Raw genomic sequence first — 24,187 nt, forward strand, 5'->3', positions numbered from 1 at the left:
TGGGAAGTGGTGCAGCTAACGATTAACTGCACTATGTACACAACTAGCAAACACCTTAAGGCAATCATTGCAATGGGGGTTAACTTGCAGGGCGGTTTCACTGCTCTATGTCAAGTCAGCCTGGATATACATACGTGTACGTGCAGCTACACGTGTGTACATACTCCAAGACCTTTCTATTTCTTAACCCTCCCAAAACAATGCTTTAATTTTTTTTATTTTGTGCAAATTTCTAAATATCCTACCCTTTAAGGCAAAAGAGTTCGCATTAAGAAAGGTCAGAAAATAGGCTTATGTTTATCCAAAAGCATTTCACTTGCACATCACTGTTTTTTTTTTAAACACACATAACTCTGAAGTGTGGACACTGGATCCCCAATATCTAAAAAAATCATTTCTAATTACAAACAAGTTTTTAAGAAAAACTGATTTCATAAGTATAGATACTGGACCCCCAATATCTAAAAATAGTTGCTTCCATTGACAAACACAAGTCTACAGGGGGGAAAAAAGACCAGAAAAAGCAGCTTCAAAAATGCAGGGAAGCAAAGAAAAGTAGGAGGGGAAAAAAAGGTAACTCAAGTTCACAAACACTGAAACTTTCAACTGGCAAAGTTTCATTTTTTTTTTGGAATCTTAGAGCAACTCATTTGGAACTTTAAATAAATAAGCTTAAGTTCATTCACATCTTCCGGTCCAAGCAGAATCTAGTGCCATGACTCTGCTTGCTGTTGGTCAAATTCACCTATTAGTCTTTTGATGTGAGCCAGCTTGTTATGAAGATACTCGCATCTGTATTTTTCTTCATGGTAATTGGGACTAGACTGTGGATAAAAAAAAAAACCAACAAAAAACAACACAACAAAGGGATCAGATTGCAGAATTTGTAATTACTTCCCAACTTCATGTCAGAAAACCCACAGTGATGATGCCTACCTGCTTGATCTTCTGATATTCTTGTAAGACTTCTTCATGAATATTCTACAAAATTAAAATTTAGAAATCAGAAGAGAACTTTTTTTGTTTGCAGTATAAAGTTAACACACATTTGGCAAGGGTGTGGGAAATACTGATGATGGAAGTTTAAATTGGTACAATTTTTAAGGAAGGCAATATGGCAACTGCTGTCAATATAGCAAATGCAAACCTGACGTGGCACTTACACTTTTAGACTTACTTGTGTCTGAGAGGAATGACTTGTGCAGGTCACTCACTACAGCACTGTTTGTAAAGCAAGCGACAGTAAACAAAATCTAAGTGTCCATCAGTTCATGCAAAGGAATACTAAGAGACCATTTGAAGGGGGAAGTGCTTACATATTTATAGAAAAATTCTCTAAGACGCGTCATATTGTTCAGTGAAAAAAGCAAAGTGCAGAGCAATTTATATTGTTTGATTATCACTTGTTTAAAAGGGGGGTGTAGAGTAACACCATATTCTAAGAACTTCATTACTTCCAAGATGCATGTCTTCTCATTTTAATGCAATCAGGTAAGCGATAATGTATCATAGCTTAACTTATGGGAACATAAGATAATGGTGCAACTTATAATTGATGGCATCTTAGATTTAATTACATATGGTATATATATATGTGAATTTGTGTATATACATCTTATACACACACCTCTGAAAGAAGACACTGGGAACAGTACTACTGATTGCCTCTAGGGAGGGAAATCAGGTGGCTGGGGAAAATGGCTAACCCTACATACCGTATAACCTGATGTATGATGGATCTGAGCAGTTTCCAAATGCTTACATTTATTCCTGCACATGTCAATATTCACCTCACCTTCTACTGCAAGTTAAATAACTTGCCCAAGGTCACACAAGTATATATGGTAGGGGCTGGGAACCAAACCCAGGCACTGTGGCTCTGGAGCCTGCTCCCAACCACTAAGCAATCCTTGGAATCGCCCTTTAAATATAGTCACGGCACACTGGTAAATAGCTACATAGGGAAAAGAAACCTGAAACTGCCACACCGCCGATCTCCCGCACCCTCAAACACTAACTCCTCTGGCAAAATGCTCCATAATTCTAGGCAGCTTGTTTAAGAGACCAAGGCCCATTAATAGAAGACATAACGGACCTCTAGGGCACAGGCGTGCTCAGGCTGATCTCCCCATTGTGGGAAAACCAATCCCTTCTGTCACTCAGGTTCTTGTCAGAACAATGCTAGTGAGCCAGGACAGGGGCACCACCCATGCCTCTGAAGTATGACAAAGTTACCTCGATGACAAAAGGAAAGAAACATTCCTTTAAATGAATCCTTTTGCTAAGGACAATGAGAAGAGTCAGACCAGGCTTCTACAGCTCTTTGTTAGCTGTAATAATATTACCACTGAAGGCAGGGAAGTGAAAACTGATTAACAGCTGTAAACGGAGGTCTGTCTCTGAACTAGCTGGGGGCACCAAGCTTTTCTTTACTTAAATCCAAAATCTCTGTGGTATGAAGCCCCCATTATATTCTATGTCTGTGTCTTCCATATTCTATGCCCAGCTGAGGTTATTTTTAAACATTAAATTCTTTACTTGAAACAGCAGTTTTGGGTAATAGCACCAGATCGAGGACAGCAGTCTGAACTGGTTGGCAATGTAATCAAATATTTGGATGAATCTGCAGTCTAACTTTTTTCCCTACTTAGTTGTGTTTGGTATTTTTCTCAGTACACTAAACAATATATTATACTAAATGTATAACATATGTTACATATTTTATACATATTATGTTAAATAAAAGTTATTTTTCCACGGATGGAAATGCAGGTTCATTGTTTTTACTTATTTTCAAGAGCCACTCAAATATTTCATTTCCTTGATAATTTTAAATGAAAGCCAAAGGCTGCAGGGAAGCTGGTCAGGGAGAAGATGCGCTCTGAAGGCCTATTGGTACCTGGAGGTTGGGCCGCACAGAGAAATGAGATCCGAAAGTCAGTCCTTCTGTGAACAAATGCCTTTACCTGATACTCTTTGGAGCCTGGAGAAAGGCGCTTTCGTTGCGCATCCAGTTTGATAAATTTTCTAGCTACGGTCTCCATTCTGGCATGCAAGGCCCTGTACTCATCATACTCAGCGTTGAAGTCATCCTTGTAATTCTGGCGTTGCTCATAGGAGACGATAGCAATGTATTTTCTAGTAAGAAAAACAGAATAAAAGACAGCCATGTGACTCCTTTGAAGACCTTTTAGGTGAAATTATCCCAAAGGAGAGCTTAAGAGCATCAATGAAGGAGAGTAACTATAAAAAAGTTATGGTGGCAATAGAATCAAAGTGCGACTACGCAAAAACAAAACAACACACATAGATGTAGCCTCTGAACTTTTTTCTATCCAAAATAATTTACTACAAACTAGCAGGCAGAAGCGAACAACTACTGTGAGTCACGTGGAGACAGAGGGACTAGATGGGTAATGTGAAGCCAGGAAAAAGTCACCGGGTCACTGGATGCTGCCGTTAAAGCTCTCTCCAGGGCTGCTGCTCCCTGAGGGAGTCTGTCTTTAGGCCCTGCGCACCTGCTGCCATCAAGCAGCCTCAGGCTTATTTCCTCTACCCCGTTCCTCCCATTTCTATTTAGGCAAATAGATAAAGTACAAAAGGAAAAGTGTTTATCATTTTTTTAAAATGACATAATATAACATGTCATACTATATGTAAGAGAAAGGCAGTGTTGTATGACGAGTCTGATTTACTTTCTTCTTTTTAAAAAAAGATTTTACTTATTTATTTTTAGAGAGAGGGGGAGGAAGGGAGAAAGAGACAGAAAGAAACATTGACGTGTGCGAGAAGCTGCTTGGTTGGCCCTTTCACGGCCCCAACCGGGGACCTGGCCTGGAACTCTGGCACACGCCCTGACCGGGAATTGAACTGGCGACCTTTAGGTTTGCAGGATGATGCCCAACCCACTGAACCACATCCGTCAGGACTGATTTACTTTCTTAATAAAAATGACATAAACCTGCTTTACTTTGGTGTATGAATACTTCTAGAGAACTGGTAAATCGAAGGCCATTTTCCCAGAGTATCAGTTTGTTCAGTGCTAAGTAAATTAAACCATGATTTTACTATTAAAACAGAGTTAATGTTTGTTTGTGGATCTAAGGGATGGGTCTGGTCTGGGTCTTCGCACTCTGTGCTTCTGTTATGAAATGCAAGATTCCCTTGACTTGTTGGAGATAAAAATCGAGATTTCAAAGCAATTTCAAGCAGGTGGCAGGAGATTCAGAATGGCCCCTACGGGCACATAATATTCCTCACTGTGGGAAAACCCTGAGGTTCAGTCCTCTTCAGAATGGTTTCAGATAATCTTACTGGTTTTATTCAAAATGTGATGGCACAGACACCTAGTTGGAAATGTGAGGAAAGTCATGCAGTGAGCAACCTTAATGCCCTCATTAATATTTTTATTCATGCTGAGTTAGCATAGAGGTTTAATTTTCCAGGTGTAACTGAGACAGTGGTGGTGTGCTGATTTAAGGCTGCCCTGCTGGCGTCTCTGCGGCATCAGGAACACTGCCAGCCCAGGCAGGGGCGGAGTCCTCTGCAGACAGGGCTGTCCTCACCGCACAGGGGAGGGGCCGAGGGCCAGGGAGGGGGCTCCGGGAGATGCACATGAAGGACAAGGGCTAACCTGACTGGGGAGGGCAGGGTCACTTTGTTATACAAAATATTGCCCCTGCTTTGTCAAAACCACACCCTCAGCACTTCATTTGATAAAGTTCTTAGGAAAAATAAACTGACCAACAGTTGTGTTGCTATTATAGAAAATTATTTGATTATACTGGCATTTTAACAAAAAATGTTTACTGAATATTATGAGTTCTATGGTTGTCTCTTAATTCAGTAATGGAATAAAATTTTAAACAGTCTGGATAATTCACAACCAGAAGTAGCAGCAGCATTCTTATTAAATAAAAATCAGGAATGTTAAGTCAGCAGGAGTTACTCGGAAGTCCACCATTAATGTCTCACAGTGCGGTCGCTTGGTTTTGTACGAAGCAACTTAAATTTAAGTTTTATATTTTTGGTGATATTTCTGAAAATGTATGCTTTCTCACATTTTGAGAAACCTTTTTGGTTAAAAAAAATTGCTTTTACTTAAGTAGAGGAAGCAAACAATCATATAGGTCATGTATTTTCATCATTTGTAAAGAGCTAGGAACATGCCAAATGTGCAAAAATACACTGATGCAGATGCAGTGACCATCCCTAACCAGCAAGTTCATTTTGGTCAAGTTGACCAAACATGACCCGAATCCACGGGGAAAAGGTCTGAACTATTTTTCAGTCTCCCTACATGATCCGTCATATATAACAAGTACATGTCACTACGACAGAAAAGAGGAAGTCGAAATCAACTGCCAGAGGATGGGAGCACAGCACCGCAGCTCTTGTTTGAGGGGCGGCCACTCTCACAGCACTTTCAAGGAGAAGCGGGTCGCAGTTGGAGCGGTGAACCCCAGTACCAGTTGAGACAGGTGCTGTCCCGCAGCCGGCCCTTCCGGGGCCAAGCAGTGGCGGCAGCTTCTCAAAGCTCCCCACGGGACTCTAAAACCATACACTGCCTCAGATGAAAGAGTACTCAGCATGGTTTCTTGGATTCCTTTTAGTTAAGAGATGATAACCAACATTATGGTTTTCTGCTGTATCATTCCCCAATAAGTATAGCTCTCACAACACTGCTAAGCAAAAGTAACACATTTTAAGTATAAAATGTTCTCTGCTCTGAAGACAAGCATTTCATTGGCCACGGAAGACTAAGTAGCATAGTTGAGCTTTGTCCACCCTGAGATGGTACTAAATAGAGAAAAGATGTTCATACAGCCCAGATTCCATTTTCCATTCTACAGTCAAGCTATTTTGCATATCTGTTAATTTTTTAAGCTACTAACAGTCAGACCTGTTTGCTCTTTCACTCTCCATTTTTCTAGGCGCTTGCAACTTAATTATTTACTTCTTCTAGAAGCCTGTGAGTCTGTAAAAAAGCTAGAATTATGTGTCCAAGTTATAATTTCTGTGATAGCCAGTTACAAAAATGTCCCCAGCTCAGCAGTTAGCAACTTGTTGTCATAACAAGAAAAACATTATAACCTGTACTAAAGTGAGATGATCAAATCTTACTATTCTCTCCTCTTAAAATTAATTTGATAGCAGAGCTTTATTTAGATAAAAATCAGTGTACCTCTACTTTGGATGAACTGCAGAGGTTTAAGCATTTTATCAGTAACATGGGCAAGGAATGACTGTGCATTAATAGACTGTCAGCCTTAAAGAGTCCGATCCCTGAAAATCTTCCATAATCAAATGCTTGGCCTGGCCCAGGAACAAAGGACAGGCTTCTCTACACTTAAACGCCACTGAACAGGGCACAGCACAGGGGGAGGGACAACCTGCTCAAGCTGACCAGGGCGGATTTTTGACGAGCAGGCTTAATGGCAGTCTTTCAATTGCAGGGGTGGCTCTAGGACACTATTTCTGGAACTTCTTACTTTTCTGATTTGCAAATTATGGGAAAAGATTTTGCAAACTTTCTAAAATTAAACCGTTTTCTCCCAATGGCAGACATCTGAACTTACATCAAATAATCTGGGAGTTCAATGGTTGAAGAAGGCTCCGTGGAGGCAGTGCAACCCTCTTTATCTCCTATGAAGGAAAAAAATTCAAGCATTCACCAAACAGTACGGTTATAAAATGCCTATAATTCTAAAATAGATCAGAAACATCTGGAACACTTTTCCTCAAATTCTTTTCTTCCATCTCAATAAGCAACAGTGAGCAAGGAATACAATTGAACACGAACAATAGAGGCCCTATGACCAGCGCCAGCAGAACCGACGCCAGGCATTGAAAGCACCCGGCTACTGCAGTGTCTGCACAATAAAGGAATTCCATCTTAACCCAGGGTCAGTCTTCTATTCTTCCAACAACAGTTGTGGCATCTGCCCAGCAATTCAAAGACTGTGGTGGCAGATGCAGCCAGACAATGGGAGATACAAATTTTACATTAACATCTACTTTTCATAGGATTTGAACAAGGCGGATGAGACAATGAAGTCAGGTAGCAGACTTTCAGTTCCTGTATTTTTACTGCTCCCCTTTTCGTATGCAGACACTGGAAATGGTAGTTTTCCCATTGGTTTAAAGTAATTTAAAATAATTGATTTAAAATAAGTTATTACTGAACACTGACTTATACTCCTCTAATCTCTAACACTCATAACAATACAGATTTGCTTTTAAAAGGACAAATACATACATACATACATACATACAGTCGTTTGGGACTATACTATGAAAGTGTATAAAATCCCTCAGTATTTCATCTGTTTGAATGTGCCATTTCCAGACGGTATGTTTTGACTTCTTACTAGGATAATTTTTTTATCACTCAAAGTAGAATTAAAATAGTAACTCAAACCCTAACCCTGAGGGGCTGGCGAAACATACACGTTCAATATAAAACACAAGTGAATATTTGAGGATTTCTTGGTTTAATACTTTAAAGGACAAAGTATACTAAACAAAACATGCAAACTCTGTGGACTTAATGTTCCTATACATATACAGATATACACCGTTGCTCCCATTATCCACAGGTGATATGTTCCAAGACCCCCCGTGGATGCCCGAACCTGTGGATAACACCAAGTCCTTTCCTATCCATACGTACACTTTGTGGATTCACTTTGGCTCATTTGGATCATCAGTGTCACTATGCACTATGGGGCCATTAAGTAAAATTAGGGTTGCTTGAACGCAAGCCCTGCAATACCGAGACAGACAATCTGATAACCCAGCCAGCTACTAAGTGACTGTCAGGCACGTAGCACATACAGGGTGGAGACACTGGACAAAGGGGTGATTCACCTCCTGGGCAGTACAGAGCAAAACAGTGTGAGACTCTGCCAGGCTACTCAAAACTGCACTCACTTTAAAACTTACAAATTGTTTACTTCTCTAATTTGGCTTTTAATTTTTTTGGACCATGGTTGACTGTGGGCAACTGAAACCACAGAAAGCAAAACTGTAGATGAGGGGGTGACTACTGTACGTTTGATTGAGGCTTGGGTTAAAGAATTTGTTTTTACAACAGCCTGTCTTAAAGGAAAAGACATCAAGTACATGTCACCTGTCTCCTTTGCCACGGACACCAGGTAAGTTCCAAAAGATACAGGGGACATAGGTCTGGATCTACCCTCGGTGACAATCTCAACTGTCTTTGAAAAATACTGCATCCTCAGCAGAGAATTCAACCCACTGGGATGCAGTCTTCCCAGCACTAGTCTCTGACTCAGGACTACCATCCGAGGGTGCACAGTGTGCAGTGGGGGGGACTCCCCAGGAACCTGGTTTTCCAATTCTGAACATGAAGTTTTGTTACCTCTTGCCTTCTCGTGACCTGGCAAATTCAGGTGTGACAGTGTTTGAGGGAAAAAACTTGTACCTATCTATTGGGCCACTATCTATCAATAGTACCATATAATCCCACATTTCATCAAATAAACTTTGACACGTAATATACTCAATCCAGATCAATAAAGGCACTGTTATATTTTTCTACAGTCAAAGCTTCTCCCATAGGGTAAAAATAGTTAAATCTAAAGACTACAGATTTTCAGTATTGTGGGCCAATTTCAGAAAGGCAATGCTCCTTCAACTCTATTCATTAAGGAAATTTTCTAAAGTTGTCTTTTCCTGAGGAATTGTGCCTGATTTAGGCTGGGTTTAAATGGACGGCAATGCTAAATGACAGGCTTGGGTCTTCTGTGTGCTGCCAGGTCCGACATTAAGTTTTAGAGGACAACTCTTTTTAAAAATTAGAGAAATCTAATTTTGTTGTTAGGTTTTAAAAATCACTACACCCCCGGGGCAAGCAGTCCTTCTACTGGTTAGCTTCTCGTCAGAGGTAAAGCATTATCTTAAGCTTCTTTGGGTCTCTAGATATTTGACTTTTAAAACTTCCAAAAGCTTGGAATGATTAATTTTACTAAGAACAACTGATGTTAGTTTACTAAAACAGTGTTCTCAAAACTGAAAAAAATCTTAAGATCTATGAAGCAAACTGTCAACAGCCTTGTACAAGACAAACTGCTTCACTGTGAGTGAAGATGATGTCATGCGATCTGTAAATGTAATTGTACCTTGTCTGTTTTATAAAGAATTTGACATTTCCCCTGTGTTAATATTAATTAAGGTGAGGGTGACCCTGTTTCTTTGGCAAAGAAGGAAATGAATATTTTTGTTGCTAACTGTGTGTCTGGTTAAATCCGTTTAAGAATGGCATAAAATAGGTCACGTGGAGGTTGCACAAAACCATCGCTGTTACGGAAAAGGGCAGCAGAGCCCACCTTCTTTAAAAGGGGTCTCTAGAGGGTCACAGGGTCATTTTCAAATGTTACTCACCATCTTATTCACAAATATAAAAAAATATATTTTGTAGTTGGCTAAAAAGAGACCAAAAATGCCTGCAGGAAAATGTTAAGAAAAAAACTGCTCAAAAACACAGTACTAAAATTAAGAACTAAACGGAAGCTCATTTGATGAAAAAGCATTACAAATTATGAACAGCAAAACCTCACACTCATACTCACAAGAGTTCCTTCCCCCCACTCATTTATACCTGTGGTCGGTATTTACAAGTACAAAATACCTTCATTGGAATCTGGACTGGAGTTGTTCAGCTTGGCAATTTCCTCATCTCTTTTAAGGTCCTCTTCAATTTCCTCAATTGTCTCAATGTCGTGTTTCTTTATCTGGTCCTTTTCCTTGTGTTTTTTAGACTTCTTTTTGGACTTTTTGTGAGACATTGAATGGTTTTCTTCTATAGGGTTTGGACACTTTAGTAGAACTGAATCAGAGGGTAAGGTTTCCAGAGAAGTCCTAGAGGTATATTTGTCTTGCTGGTCCTCACAGATAGCACTGTTCTGACTAAAACTGTCAACAGGTAGGTCTTGAGTCCCCCGGCCTTCTGGAGTGCTAGGGGAGTTGGAGTTAGAATGCACAGTCCGAGGGGGGTTGGAGACGGGCAGGTGGGTTGAAGGCAGCGGTGGGGCGGTGGGGATGGCGGCAGCTGCAGGAGGCGGCGTGAGGCCCGCGGCACATTTTTCACTGGTGGGACTGATGTGTCCGTTCAATGTTGGCGGCACTCTGTGTGTCAGGTGAGATATTCGAGCTTTTTTATTCATTAAAGGATCGATGAAATCTGAATCTAAAAGTCGTTTCTGGGGGAGAAAACAGGAAAAAGTATGAGCCAGTTTTCATTAAAATTCAATATATGTATCACTGGTCACAAATAGACAACTGAGTAATTGTATTCACACTTAATTAAGTTTATCACTGGTGTTGTGTTAAACCTTTCTCTAAGCTTAAGTAAAAACAATCAACAAGTCACCAAAAAAAAAGTGAAATAAATCCTCATGTCTAACGTAAAAAAGCAGGCTGGCAAATATAAGAGTGGACAAAGGCAGGTTTATTGTGCCACTGTGACATTCTTTTGAGTTAATAAAACCATCGTAATAATCATAACTAGCATGTCTTTTTCTATACGAACAACAGTTAACCCACTTTTTGTCCACCTCTGTATAAGAGCAAATCCCCACCCCCCCAGCAAAAACCAGAATTATCTCCTGGAGGGCGGGTCTCTTATACAACAGGCTTCCCCCACTAGGTGAGTGTTCTAGGAACCCAACTATATCAGTATACCAGCTGGCATTGTTGTGAGAGGCTGCGTTTGGCTTCAACGATTTTTTTCTGAAGATTCTTTCAACGCATTTGTCCATTTCACAATGGGTGATTTCCGAGCGCACCTGCCCACACCATGCCGAGTGTTCAGCAGTTTTGGACCAAAAACAGCATGACCACCATGCCCCATCCTCCCTATTTACCTGATCTCACCCCAAAGGCTATTTTTTGTTCCCCCAGATGAAAAAAAAAGTTCTTGAAGGAAAATGTTTTGCTGATGTGGAAGAGGTGAAACAAAAAAAATGGCCAAAGAACTAAAAGGCATCAAAATTGACTGGTTCAAAAACTGTTCTGAGCAGTGGAAAACTGTCTGAATAGGTGTATTGCATCAAATGGAGAGTACTTTGAAGGTGACTAAAGTTTAAACATGTAAGAACAAATACACAATTTTTATAAATAAATATAATTTTTTATAAATAAATTCCAGTTTGGGGGGCAATCCCTCCTCATAAATGTTTCTTGGAATACTCATCCTCTGACTATGCAGCCCTACCCTAAGTCCCCGAGGGACTACGCCGTTCAGGAGAGCATTAGAGAGGTGGCCAGCAGCTGGCACCATTTCACTCTGTCAGAACTAATCGGGGTAAGGAAAAGGCAGTAAGCCTACACTTATTTCATCTCCTCTAATGTGCTAAGATGCTCCTGTTATAACTATTTTGGCTATCATTTATTATTTCACCTGTCTGAACATGGGAACAGCCAGCACCTACATAATAATTTCCCTAAGTCTCTCTATCATTGTTGAAATCCTACTCATTTCCCTCCCCTTCACTGGATTAGAAAACAAATCTTAATAATTGGTCCATAAAAATGATATGGAGCCCTGGCCAGCTGACTCAATTGGCTGGAGTCTAATCCTGTGCACCAAAAGGCTTCGGGTTCAATTCCTGATTGGTTAAGTGTGGGAGGCAACTAACTGATTGATGTTTGCCTCTCATATCAATCTCTCATCTCTCTTTCTTCCCCTTCCTCTCTCTAAAATCAATAAATATATCCTTGGGTGAAGATTAAAAAAATGTTACGGAATTACTGTTTCAAAAATTTTTAAAATCATGCTAATATTAGCACAATCCAGCAATAACAACAACAGTATTTAAATTGAAAAGAACATTTAGACCGCTGAAAAGTGTAAGAACGTACATCCAATGAAACACCAGGGCTGAAACTTCAGCTTGAGAGAAAGTAAATCAATCATCCTATTCATTTAATATGTTTCCAATTTAGCACCATTGATCTGGCACTTGGTATATAATTAGATCAGAACTAAAAGCAACTTCATGGTAAGTGGCAATAAAACTGAGGCTTCTATAGATAGTGTACATGCAAGGACAGGATTGCGTTTATTTTGTTCCTCCTCTGTTCCTCATGGTAGGTTGCTAACATTTTCTGACACGTGAATAGGCTTTGCCCAGGGCATGCTTACTGTCTGCCACACATCTGCTCTGTCTCCCTAATCCTCTAGATTAGGGTGGGTCCAGAGAGAGGAACACTTTGTCAGCAAACTGCGTTAAAGAGGTCTGTGCTACTGTTAGTCCTAAAGACCTGGGAGACTGAGAGTTCAAAGCTGGCAGGGTCTTCTGAGAACTAAGCAGGCTTGAACTCTAATACCATCAAGGTCTCCCCACCATTTTCCAGGATAAATTGAATCACTGGGGAAACTAAACTGGATGAAAGTCTAATTGCAGTATTCTGATTGGGATCGAAGTGAAAAATAGAAAAGCAAGGTAGACATTAGGTACTTAGACAAGCACTGCAGGGCAGAGGAGACGAGTTCTGGGCTGGGAGCTGGTCTGTGAATTCTAGACCAAGTTCTGCTGCAAACCAGCTTTGTGACTTTGGGTAGACAGGCTGTGCATCCTCCGCGGGTCTAACTTCTCTCACATACGAATCAGAGGAACTAAACTAGATGGCCCCTAGGTTCAGTTTAGGACTATACTTATATAACTTTATAAAATACCTGAGGAGAAGATGCAGTGTCTCTACTAGAACATACAGGAGATTCTGAACGTCTGGTGCTCGCAGCATTCTGAGACGGATTTAGTTTTCTGTAAAGGACACACAGGCTCCAGTTATGGAGAGGATTTTTAAATTTTCATGACAGAAAGCTTATTCTTGCTTCTTTTTTCTCAGCTCAACACTAAAATAACAGTGACTAAAATAATTTTGTTCACATCACTTTTGAAGGAAAAAATTAACAACAGAACTTACCTTGCCAGCACTGACTCTAACAGCTGTCTGTCCACCTCACTGTACCCCGGCCAATCCCTCTGCAGCTCCTTAAACACGTAACCCTTCAAGGTGTACGAGAGGTCCTTAGGGTTCAGATTGGCTACCTGGTACATGGGGTGGAAACGGAACATTAGGTCTTTTTGCTATTTCCTAACCTGAAGCAGGAAACTTTTTGGATTTATAATGGAAATAACCGTATCGGTTGACCAGAAGGGGACTGCTAGTTTTGCACATACAGATCTCGATAAATGCTCTTCAACTTTATTTGGCAAATAAAACTTTATATATACAGCTAAATATTTTTCCCTGAATGGCCACTGCATTTGTCATATTTCTAATCCAGTAATAAGTCCACATTAGGCAAAAAGTACAGGAAGATTTTTTAAATCAATATTATTCTGGTCAAAGGAATCCAAAAACAGTTATGTTATCAATATCATTGTTATCACTATTATCTACTTTTGATTCTCAGGAAAAATCCTCAGTCGGTTGTATTAAGTAGAAACCAAACAGTGCCTGAATGTGAGGTTACAAACTTTCCCGTCAGTAATCAACAGAAATTATCTCCGTAAGTGGTATCAATTCTGGTAACTGTGTGTGTCATTTTCTTGGGAAGGTAAGTTTACCCCTTGTAGCTGCCAGTGCTCCTGAAGAACTACTTATTCAAAGCCCCTGGAATTCCTAAAACCGGTAAGTAGAAAGAAACTAAAATAACCCTCCAATTACTGTTACTGGCCAGCCAGTCCATTTCCAAGTGCCATCTTTTCTTGTCTCCCAACTACAATTCCTGGGGTGTCCAGACCTAAATTCTATTACCAACACTAAGGTATGGATTGAGGAGCCCAACCAAGACATTTTTAAGGTCAACAGAAAAGTATTTCTCCTGTCAGTTCCTACTGGAAAGGTCTTTTAATAACCCGACCTCCTCCTGCGTGAGTACTATCAAGACAACATATGCTTTTCTCACAGCTTAGCTGAACACTAACAAGTTAATGTTGTTATAAAGTAGAAAATGGTAGGTTATCTTAAGATTCAAAGATGGAAATAAATTAACATGACATACAAGATTTTTCAAAGTGAAATATATATAACAATCCTTAGATTTCCTATTATCTGGGGCACTACACATACTAACAACCCCCCAGAACTAGAGACTGTGGTTTAACTATTTCATAACATTTAATATCATGTCTCAAATGTAAGACAGAATAGATTAAAATATACTTAAAGTGTTATTCTTTGATTAACAAATGAAAACCTGCGGGGTTTTCTTTTTTTTAAATAATAAAATTTAAGCACTTTGGAAATGTTATGGCTTTAGAAAAAAACAAAAAAGGTGGATTACCATTCACAGTGGATTTGAATGCTGACAATATTTATGACCCAAAGTCAGTATGAAAAATATAGGCAGTTACAAACCATTGACTTTAAGGAAATTAATGACCGACTTTTATACTTACACCTGTGATTATGAGGTAACTGATTAGAGGTAACACTTTATACATCCATACCCTTTAATGGTGCCGAGTGACATACCAACAGCAGAGAAGTGCAGTCATTCAGGCAGCAAGCAGGGCCAAACACATTCTAAACTACGCAGTAGGTGAAAATATTCTAGTTTCTATCAACCAAAGAGTGGTTATACACTGCACAACTTCATCTATATAAGCTAATAAAATTATGACAATAGTTTAGTTGATTCAATACCAAAAACAGACAATGGAAATTTCTTGCTTAATTTTTGTAAGTGGAATTTCAGGGCGAAATTTACTTAACCCAAATGAAGATGACTCAAAACTTTAATTTTTTATTAACAATTCAGAAGGCTCTAACTTATAAAACCTAGTATAAATGCCCACATTTCATTTAGTTTTTAATTAAGTATTTAAACCAAGATGATTTAACTTAATATTCAGGAGTTGTATTTCATATAGCATTGATCAAAATGATCTTGAAATTTTTCTACCTCAGTAATAATGGTTACAACAAGAACAAGCCCTCTTAAATGGACTTCTAAACAAGAAGGTAGGTGGAAGGAACTCTCTCCTGTGGTTCTCACCTGTTGCAGAACGGCTCCAAGGGAGTTCTTGTCTTTTTGATTGACACCATCTTTTTGCAACCGAGCCAGCAGCTCAGGTTTCTTGTAGGCTTTCAGGGCCAGTAAGTGAATCACCCTGTCCCTATATGGCCGCTGAGAAACACTGCTGCTGCCATGGGTCTTCCGAATTGTATTTGCCGGGTTCATGGGGGTTGACCTTTTCCTCTCAGGCACTGCATCTAAAGCAGCTTGAGGTGCTTTCCGAATTTGCACTCTTTTCCCTAAAGTCCAGCGGAAATGACAATTGTTACATATTTGTGGGCAATAATATAACGAGCATCTCAGTGTCCACAACTCTGAGTTAGGTATCTGTTCATTTCTAGAGGGAATAAAGACCACTACTTCACAGTTTACTTTAAAGAGATACGCAAAGGGAAAGCTTTTTGAATAATGGCCTAAAATATGAATTACGAACTTTTGATGGAATCGTTTAGTGAAATAAATATGTATTATAGAAGTATTGTGGCCATTCGGCTGCATATAGATAACGATCAGTGATACACATCGTAGCAACAAACTAGAAATTTTAAGAATGCAGTTATTTGATTTTCAATGGAAATTTTCAGAAGTTAAACAAACATTTTACATATTATTTCTTTGACAGATATAAATATGGCAAACACTTGGAATATGAGAAATATCTTTTGTACCTCACTAAGAACACACTCTTGGCTGAGCAGGGGCATTACCTTAATAATTTCACAGATTAAAAGAGGGAAATCAGGTACAACATGGGGTCAACATCCTCAAGGGGCATCCACGAGTGATATTCCTTTTCCACAGGCTGTATCAAATTTTAGGAGTCGAAAGGTAAAAACAAGCAAAACCAACCGACCAACCAACCGATCTCTGAGGGCCACACAAGCAAGCTCTCTCCTCTGTGGTGCTGAGATGATGCAGTGGAGTTAGAGGAATGAAAATGGCAAAAAGGCAGACTTCACATCATTCCTGCACAGGCCAATACCAGTCACTTAATTAATTCACTTTCTGCTTAGACTTAACACACTCAAGTGTTTGGCAAGTGGCTACTTCCAGAAAACACTCTGGACTGAAGTGACCTGCATACTATGTGGAGGTGTCAAGCCATCAGGCAGGTTACTGACAACACCTAGTATTCAACCATTCCTTGTGGAAGAAACAGGAATTAGAATGAAACTGTGTAAAACCTTCATTTTATAACTTCTGAGGTATAAACTTGTAACTCACTTACTGCACTTTAAGCTCCTAACCCCACGCACTCTGGTTAAAGAGAGGAAAGAATTGGAAACGGCATGCAGCGTGGGTCAGCTGCCTTAGGTCCAAGGCTAGCAAACAGAAACAAGGGATAAGGGAAAGCTGTGGTCTAGGATGAAAACGGGCTGGTTCAATGGGGCAGAAGATTTACTGAATGATAATTATGCCCCTTCGAGGTTCCCCAGGCCTGGCCAGAGGGGCTGTTTATTTGACACCACCCTACCTAAATAATGGGAAAGGATGAGTGATCTCACCAGCAGTTAAAGTTCTTTTCTATCTGGACATAAGTAATTATAAATATCAGATCAAAATACTGCATAAGAAAAGAATTCAACATTAAAGAGACATTGCCCAATGATAAGAAAAGGTAATAAAATAAGATACAATTCGAGTTTTACAGATAATTTAGATTTGGTTTGTGAATTTTTCTTAATTTAGAGACAGCTAGATCAGTGTCAGATGGGCAGGAAATCAGTTATCACGCACCAGTGAGGTATTGGGGAGGGCGCCACGCTGAGAGCTTCACACACGTTAAGTCTCACAGTACCCTGACAGGGTAGGTAGGTGTTGGTCCCATTTCACAGATGGGAAAACAGAGACTGCTTTCAATGGGATATGCTCAAATGGTAAAGTGCTCTCTCGGCATTTGGAGGGTTCTATGGCTGATACCCACGTTTTCCTACTTGTACTTCTTTGTGGAAAAGGTTTTATGAGCAAATGTCTAACGTCTGCTGTTGCTTCACGTTAGCCTGCACGATCCATACAGGCAGGGCTGTGGCTGCTTCGCCCCTCAGTAGACCTTGACTCAGAATTTGATAACTAGCAAAGTGAAATAACCAGCAAAGTGTCAAGTGAATGACAGCAAGAGAGCAATTGAGCGCAGAGGTGCCAGAATCAAAGCAGCATGTATTCCTACAGCGCCAGCCTGCCAGAAGCAGAAGACAGGAATTTCTAAAATGGCACCGCAAACTTTCCAACCCTCCACTTCTCAGGTGCAATAATGTTAACAAAGAGTACTATTTTTGAATTTTTAATAGGGATTTGGGAAAAATAATAATAAAAAGAATTGGGATCACAAAATTTAAGAAATGCTATAAATTCCTCACTCCTTTCCCCTTGAAACCTGTTTAACGCGCTCTTAACTTGCTCCTCTCCAAACAAGGTTACTGTGGGTGCCTGCACTCCAGCCCTCTACGGAGCAAGATGGGCAGGGAATGTTTAGCTAAGCTCAGCACACTAGGACTGGTCATCTAGAATGAGTTCAAGCCAGCAAGGAAAGCAAATAAAAGCAAAAACACAAAGTGACAGTACTGCCACTGTGCTCTGGGCTCCCCTGCCTCTTCTGTAAGTCTGACCCACCTCTAACCCCCAGGTCTTAGGAGAGCCCCACCCCTCCCTGAAGCACATACAGGGCAGACAAATAAGGGAGGCTCACTTGCCCTTAAGAGGGGTGTAAGTATGACATCTGACAAAAAAAGTATAATCGGGCCAGGGGCATGAGAGTTTAGTGCCAGGTGGGGCCTATTGCTAGAGTGTCATCTATCCGTCCATGAATCTCGGACCCCCAATACACTCACTTTACCTTTACCTTGATTTTCTTTTAAAAAGGCAGCCGTGGGGTCATCCATTTCTTTCAAATACTGAAAGGACAGTCCAACCCACTGGGCCACTGAGTTTTATGCAAAGATTACTCGCTCACTGACTACCCAGCAATCTGTGCCTGTTCAACCAGGAAGGTTAGGGTTAGAGAGCCTACAGATGAAGAAAACACCAATGTAAGTAGTTTAGATGCTAGAGAAAAAGAAAAAAGCAAAGCAGGAAGATGTCGGGTTCAAAGTGGGCAGAAGAAAGGCCTTATTTATTTATTTTTAACATTCATCTCAGAAAAGCCCTTTTAATAAAGCCTCTGGGAGAACCTAATTCTCTTCCCAGGCAAGTGCTAATCAGTTCCCAGGGCTCCCTGTATACACAGCAGCAGCAGGTCCGACAGGGTTGGGTAATCTGGGACTGCATCTGCACTGTTGTTTCACAACAAGTTCTCTTCGAGCTCCTCCATTTAATGAGATGGTAGAAGTAGCTCTGCCTTCATCGAATGGCTCCGAGTAAACCCAAAAATGAATCTCAAAAAAGTACGTCAAAAAGAGAGCAGGATTGTCGCCACCTCCTGCAGCTGGTTTTCTGTTCTGTGGAAACGGACCAGAAGCCCTGGCAACACTGACCCAAAGCTTTAAAAACCGTGGCAGGACTGCCGGTGGTGTGGCTGTGATGGTCAGATACCTCACCCCCTGCGGCCGGGTCTGTCTCCAGCACTTGGCACATGTGCTCACTTTTCAAAAGGTTTACTATCAAAATATACACACACAACACACACAAAGTGTTAAAGCTACAAAGAACCTTAGATATTATCTAGGTTCAAATATCTCTTATTTAATATTTGAGAAAATTAAGGTCCACATATGTTAAATGATTTATCCAAGACTCAAACATGTACTATCTCATCAGAAATAAGGAAGATTGGGGTAGAAGCAGGGAAAACCAGGAACAGAATCTAGGAAATTAGATTGGTTGGGTTGATTTATAGGCCTAAATAAATATTAGCATGTAAAAATTTGTAATTCAATAAAATTCCAGAATTTAGGTAGGAGTCAGTGAGCAGACTTAAAGATACTAGTAAACCAGAGGCAATGGTGATTAGTGATTTTTTCTTGACTTTTTTTAACAAACTGAAGGGTTATAACTTACCACTGATATAAATGCCATGACTAGAAGTGGAAATATTACTGAAGAAATAATGTTTTCTAGGTAAAAGGCTCTCCTGTTCTTTTCCAGGCAAAATAGGCTTTGGTTGTCTTCAGCCCACAAGCAGCTTTCACAGAAGCTCATATTCTTGGGTGACTAGGCCAGGTGACTCTTAGGAGCATAGTTTTCAACCCTTAAACTTGGCCTGGGCTGGCATTATGCCACCATAACTCTGCATGGGACCAGAATTATTCCTATTTGTCCTCTATCTTGGCTGATGCTGTTGAAATAAACCTTATTCTGTAGGTACCTTTAAGCTGGCATAGGTGAGCTTTTGGCATCATTTTATATGACATACTCAATTATGAATTACAGAAGTATCTCCGATTGTTGTAAGAAAATAAGACAACTTGTTAGTGAGGCCAAACTCATATTATTTGCTATTTGCTGATACCAACAACTCAATATGTAAAAGGAGAGGTAATTACAACCCACCCACCTCGTAAGGTGACTGTGATGCAAAATGCTAACCAGTGCCTTGTACATCACCAGCACTCAATAAGTACTGCGTGATGTTAGTATTGAAGGGTGACTTAGTGCATTTTAAAGACCTGGATGAGTCAGATAGTTTTGAGATAATGAAAAAAGTGGGAAGATATACCTGAGCTACAAGAAGGAAAGAAATATGGTAAAGGACTGACAATGGAGAAAGTTAAAAGAAAAAAATCAAAACATGCCATAATAAAGAGTAGTAAAAAGTCAAAAACAACCAAAAGGTCAGTCTAGATACTAGTCTTTCTCTCCCCTCTATTCAGAATTGATGAGACTTTCCTTAGGAATAGTGTGTCCAGTTTTGAACTTTGAGGTGAAGAATTGGAGGCAGTACAGAGGAGAGCAATAAAAATAATTAAAGGGTTAGGATACAGGCCCTATTAAGAAAAGTTAAAAGGAGCTGGGTTATTTGGCCTAGAGAATAAAAGGCTGAGGAGGTTAATGACGAGACCGAAGACCAGAAAAGAAACACTGTGCTGTGACAGTGAGTGGCTGGGGTGCTGAGGACACGGCACCAAGGGGGAGACTAAAGGGAGGGCTCAGGCTGGCAGAGGTCACTGCAGGGGGTTCGTCCAAATGGCATAGATGTAATTAGTCCAGATTCAGACTCAATAACCTCAAATTCTATGTGGTCCACTCCCCAAAATGTGCATAAATTATTTGTAGTGCCTATAAGAAACCCTGAATGGTACGGGAATTCTAAAATTCCTGTACCATTCATTAGGAAGTATATGACCTATGGGCTTCTGGGTGTTGAAAGCCTGTTGTGTAAGCTGCAAATGAACTGTGCCTGACTCTAGCAAAATAAACAAAAACACACGAACATAGGGGACACCCAAGGATCATTCAATGGAAAAGTATAGTAGCCATCGCTGATTTTCCAGCTTTGGAATAAATCAACATAAGAGTTTTCATCTAGTTATATTGGAAGAAAAAATCATTTTTGATGGCTTGAGTCTTCATTTGTCAAATACACCAATTTGTCTCTTGAATCTTCATTTGCCAAATGCACCAATTTGTCTCACTATTTCTAAAATGGTGGTATTGGGCAGAGTAAAAATAATACTCTTAAAGCAACAGGGACAGCAAATACATAGTTTGTATTTAAACTGAAATGCAACAGATCTGGTGCATTTAAAAATAATTTGAGATTTAGCCTACTAGTACAAAAGTTAGTTAGTTGTGAGGATAAAGGAGAGAGAAAGGAGGATGGAAGTTGCTACCTCCCTCAGCAGGAAAGGGATGGTGAAAAATCTCATTGCTGATAACTTACTGGGCAGGGAACTGGGCCCCGTGGGTACAGATACCTGGGGAAGTCATGAATTGTTGTTAAACCAAACTAAATGTATCTAAGCTAAGCACCAGGTCCCAGGAGCACTGGCTGTGTTCCAAAGGAATACTTATTAAAGACACTTGTGGAGCTTCTCAAAGCCAAATGTATTGTAGCTGGGTCAGCAAGGAAAAATACAAAAGCAGAATTTACCAAATCATGGGAAAATATTGATTAAGGGATTTGGTTCGTCAAGAAACTGTTTTTGTGAGCATTCATATTTCCAAACTAGCATCCTTTCATCATTTACTATTCAGTGGCTTGTGTTAGTAAACTGACTAAGGACTCAAAGAACTCATTCTTACTCTGGATAATTCCCTTTATTCCCGTTAATAGTCACTGTGGATGAACTCTTTAAAATTGTTGGGGTCATGGCTCATAAAGGAGAGACTCATCTTGCTGGTCTAGTCTTCCTTCCCTTCAATGTGAGGGATATTTGAGTGAGCTGATGATAAACATAATGGAAGTCGGGCAGGCTCTTAATTAATGGATGAGGACGAGGGTCCATAAATGACATGCCAATTGAGGTACAAAGGAGGCATCACCCTAATGCTTGCTATAAGCACATCTTATACTTTTGTAATAAAAATTCACTGTTGTGCAAAGATCCTCTGAAAATATGAGTAAAGGCAGCAACACTAAGGTTATCAACTCATAAATCCTACTGACAGATTTTTGGGTAAGATCAACCTGACCAAAGTGCAAGACAAAACCCACACCGCCCACCACTGAAATTACTCGTCCAATGACAAAGAAAACACAGAGGCACTATTCTCACAACCCCACACAGTAAAATAGCTGGACCAGGTCCCAATATTGTAAAATAATAACAAACACCCAACATGGGATTCAGACTCATGAAAAAAATAAAGGCTTTAAATCTGTTCTTCAACTAACTAGCAGTCTGAAGAGAACAAATCACTTTTGACTATGTTATCCAAAATGTTCTGAAAACTAATTTTTGTGTTTTCATGAACTTAAAATTACCAGCATTTACCTACAGTGATCTTGAATTATTCCCATCAGTCAGCGAGATGAAGAAAGATGCCAATACAAACCTACGTATGGTCCGCCGGGCTTGATGACTTTTGTGCTTCGGTTGCGGGATTCCTCCTCTGCCTGGGTCATTCTTTCTCGTGTCATCTGATATGAGTCATTGGTGGCACACACTGTAATTTTATCTTGTATAAATCCCAGGCAGTTGAGCTGGGAGGCTCCAGAGCTGTCGAGTAAGACAATGGCTTTAATGGAGACATCCCTCCGTTTGCACAAAAAAGTGCAAGCAAGAATTGTACAACCCGAAATCACCAACCCAAATAACTTTGAAATCCTAAAATAACTAATAGTAGTAATTTCTAAATGTAAAGATTATTTAAAACATTTGAGTTCCTTTATGTCACGTTTTCCCCTGCCAAGTGTGAAGAGAATGGGTGAAGAGAGCTTTCAGAGACCAAATCCATGAAATTTTGAAAGAAAGCATTTGGAGTAAGTACCAGAATCCTGATGGACACTACAGTTCTTTCGTTTAACAGTCAACTATTTCGTAGAATTAGCTACACGGATATGAGGGGTGTGAAAAGTTTACTTTTGGTGGAGCCGTAATATGCACGTTTTAGAAATGACTGGATGAAGCAGACATACTACAATTCTTATTTTTAATAAGATATTCATTTTAAAGTTAAAATACTGCCAAATGTTAAAGCTTACTTTATTAGCCCAAAGATCCTAAACATTTGTATAATTTATATTTGCCACTTTGTTAAATCTTTATGTAAGGTGACCTATTTATATAGCAAATATTCTAGAAAATACTGGACAAGAGATTCTGGCAGGAATATTTTTTAAAACTTTTATTTAAATAATCATGCATGTTAACATTGGCCCAGAAGATGGCTGTTTCAAAGTATTATGCTAATGTTAGGGGATCATATAACAGTTATACTGGTATTTTAAAAAAGAATTACTATGGCCTTAAAACAGATTGGAGTATAAACGTAATGAAAACGCCACTACAGCTCTGATGCTCTATTTTCAAACCTAAGTGGAAATGGCTTTGTTATGATGTTAAGAAACAAGGGCTGATAAAATTTTTACATATTGCTAATAACTATACAAATACTTTTTAAAAAAAATCAGTTTATTCATCTCATAAATATTTGTTCAGCAGGGGCTGCATGCCCAGCAATGTGTGGGGTACACAGGCCGGGACAAGGACTAAGACAGATGTGGTCCCACTTTTAAGGAGCTCTCTGTCTAAAGGGTGACAAGGGTGAACAAACTGGAAATTACTATATAATGTGACAAATGCCAGGGGCAGGGAACCAGGCCCTAGGGAAGCACTTCACCTTGACTTGTGGAAGAAGCTAAGTTTTCCTAGAAGAAGTGATGCCCGAATGATCGATGGGGATGACTAAACAGACCAAGGGGAAGAAGAACAGAGTGTCCTAGGTGGATAACCAACCTGTGCAGGCTGAGGGGAGCAAGGAAGACTTTTCCAGACTTTTCCAAAGAGAGTTATAAAGGACAATCAGAGATGAGGCTGAATAGCACAGGAGACGTATAATACACAGGGCTTTGGAGATTATGGCATGGATTTTGGACTTTATCTCAAGAATAGCAGGGGCTGAGAATAGGAGAGAGAAAAATATCTCATTCGTAGTATTGTAGAAAGATCAATCTGGAGAAAGAACAAATTGGGAGGAATGGGGCCCAAGAGTGAAAGCAGGAGAGCAGTTAGGAGGCTACTGAAGAATTACATGCAAGAAGTGATCACTTGAACCAGTGTAGGGCTGTGTGAATGCAGAATAAAAAACAGATTCCAGAGATGGTGAGGAGGCAGAATTGATAGGATCTGGTCAGTCATTAACCCCAGGGGGAAAGGGTGGGGGACAGAAGTTAAAGATCATGCCCAGGTTACCAGGTATGTGAAGCTGCCATTTATTGAGACAACGGGGTAGGACTGGAAGAAAGAAAATGAGTTCGTTGTTGGACAGGGTGACATTGAAAAAATTAGGAGACATGTCAGGAGGGAACCACTTGTGAAGAACACTAATACTTAAAATAAGCAATAGGAAGGTAAGAAGAAGACCACAAGAGACTGAACAGGCACAGCCAGAGGGGTAGCAGGGAATCAGAAAAGCAGTATGTCATAGGAGCCACTGGAACAGAATGCTTCAAGAGTCAGAGTGTGGTCAATAGTGTGAAATGCTGGCAACAAGTCTATAATAAGAAGAAACTAATAAGCATTCAACGGACTCAGGGCA

General features: G+C 40.0%; 1 protein-coding gene across 1 annotated transcript in view; it reads right to left on the reverse strand.

Moving 5' to 3' along the window:
* Positions 1–340: 340 nt before the first annotated feature.
* The window catches only part of ELL2 (elongation factor for RNA polymerase II 2), a 76,521-nt gene continuing 52,674 nt past the window's right edge, over positions 341–24,187 (reverse strand). Inside the window, exons 4-12 of the mRNA XM_037032307.1 lie at positions 21,983–22,146; positions 15,032–15,291; positions 12,952–13,076; positions 12,701–12,788; positions 9,653–10,223; positions 6,579–6,645; positions 2,967–3,138; positions 937–981; positions 341–824 (exon numbers count right to left, since the gene is read on the reverse strand). Coding sequence (XP_036888202.1) covers positions 708–824; positions 937–981; positions 2,967–3,138; positions 6,579–6,645; positions 9,653–10,223; positions 12,701–12,788; positions 12,952–13,076; positions 15,032–15,291; positions 21,983–22,146 — 1,609 coding nt within the window. The 3' untranslated portion in view covers positions 341–707. The remainder of the gene's footprint in view (positions 825–936; positions 982–2,966; positions 3,139–6,578; positions 6,646–9,652; positions 10,224–12,700; positions 12,789–12,951; positions 13,077–15,031; positions 15,292–21,982; positions 22,147–24,187) is intronic.

Source organism: Sturnira hondurensis, unplaced genomic scaffold (assembly GCF_014824575.4).
Source record: "Sturnira hondurensis isolate 20B ecotype Veracruz unplaced genomic scaffold, ASM1482457v3 Scaffold0021354, whole genome shotgun sequence".
Taxonomy (NCBI): domain Eukaryota; kingdom Metazoa; phylum Chordata; class Mammalia; order Chiroptera; family Phyllostomidae; genus Sturnira; species Sturnira hondurensis.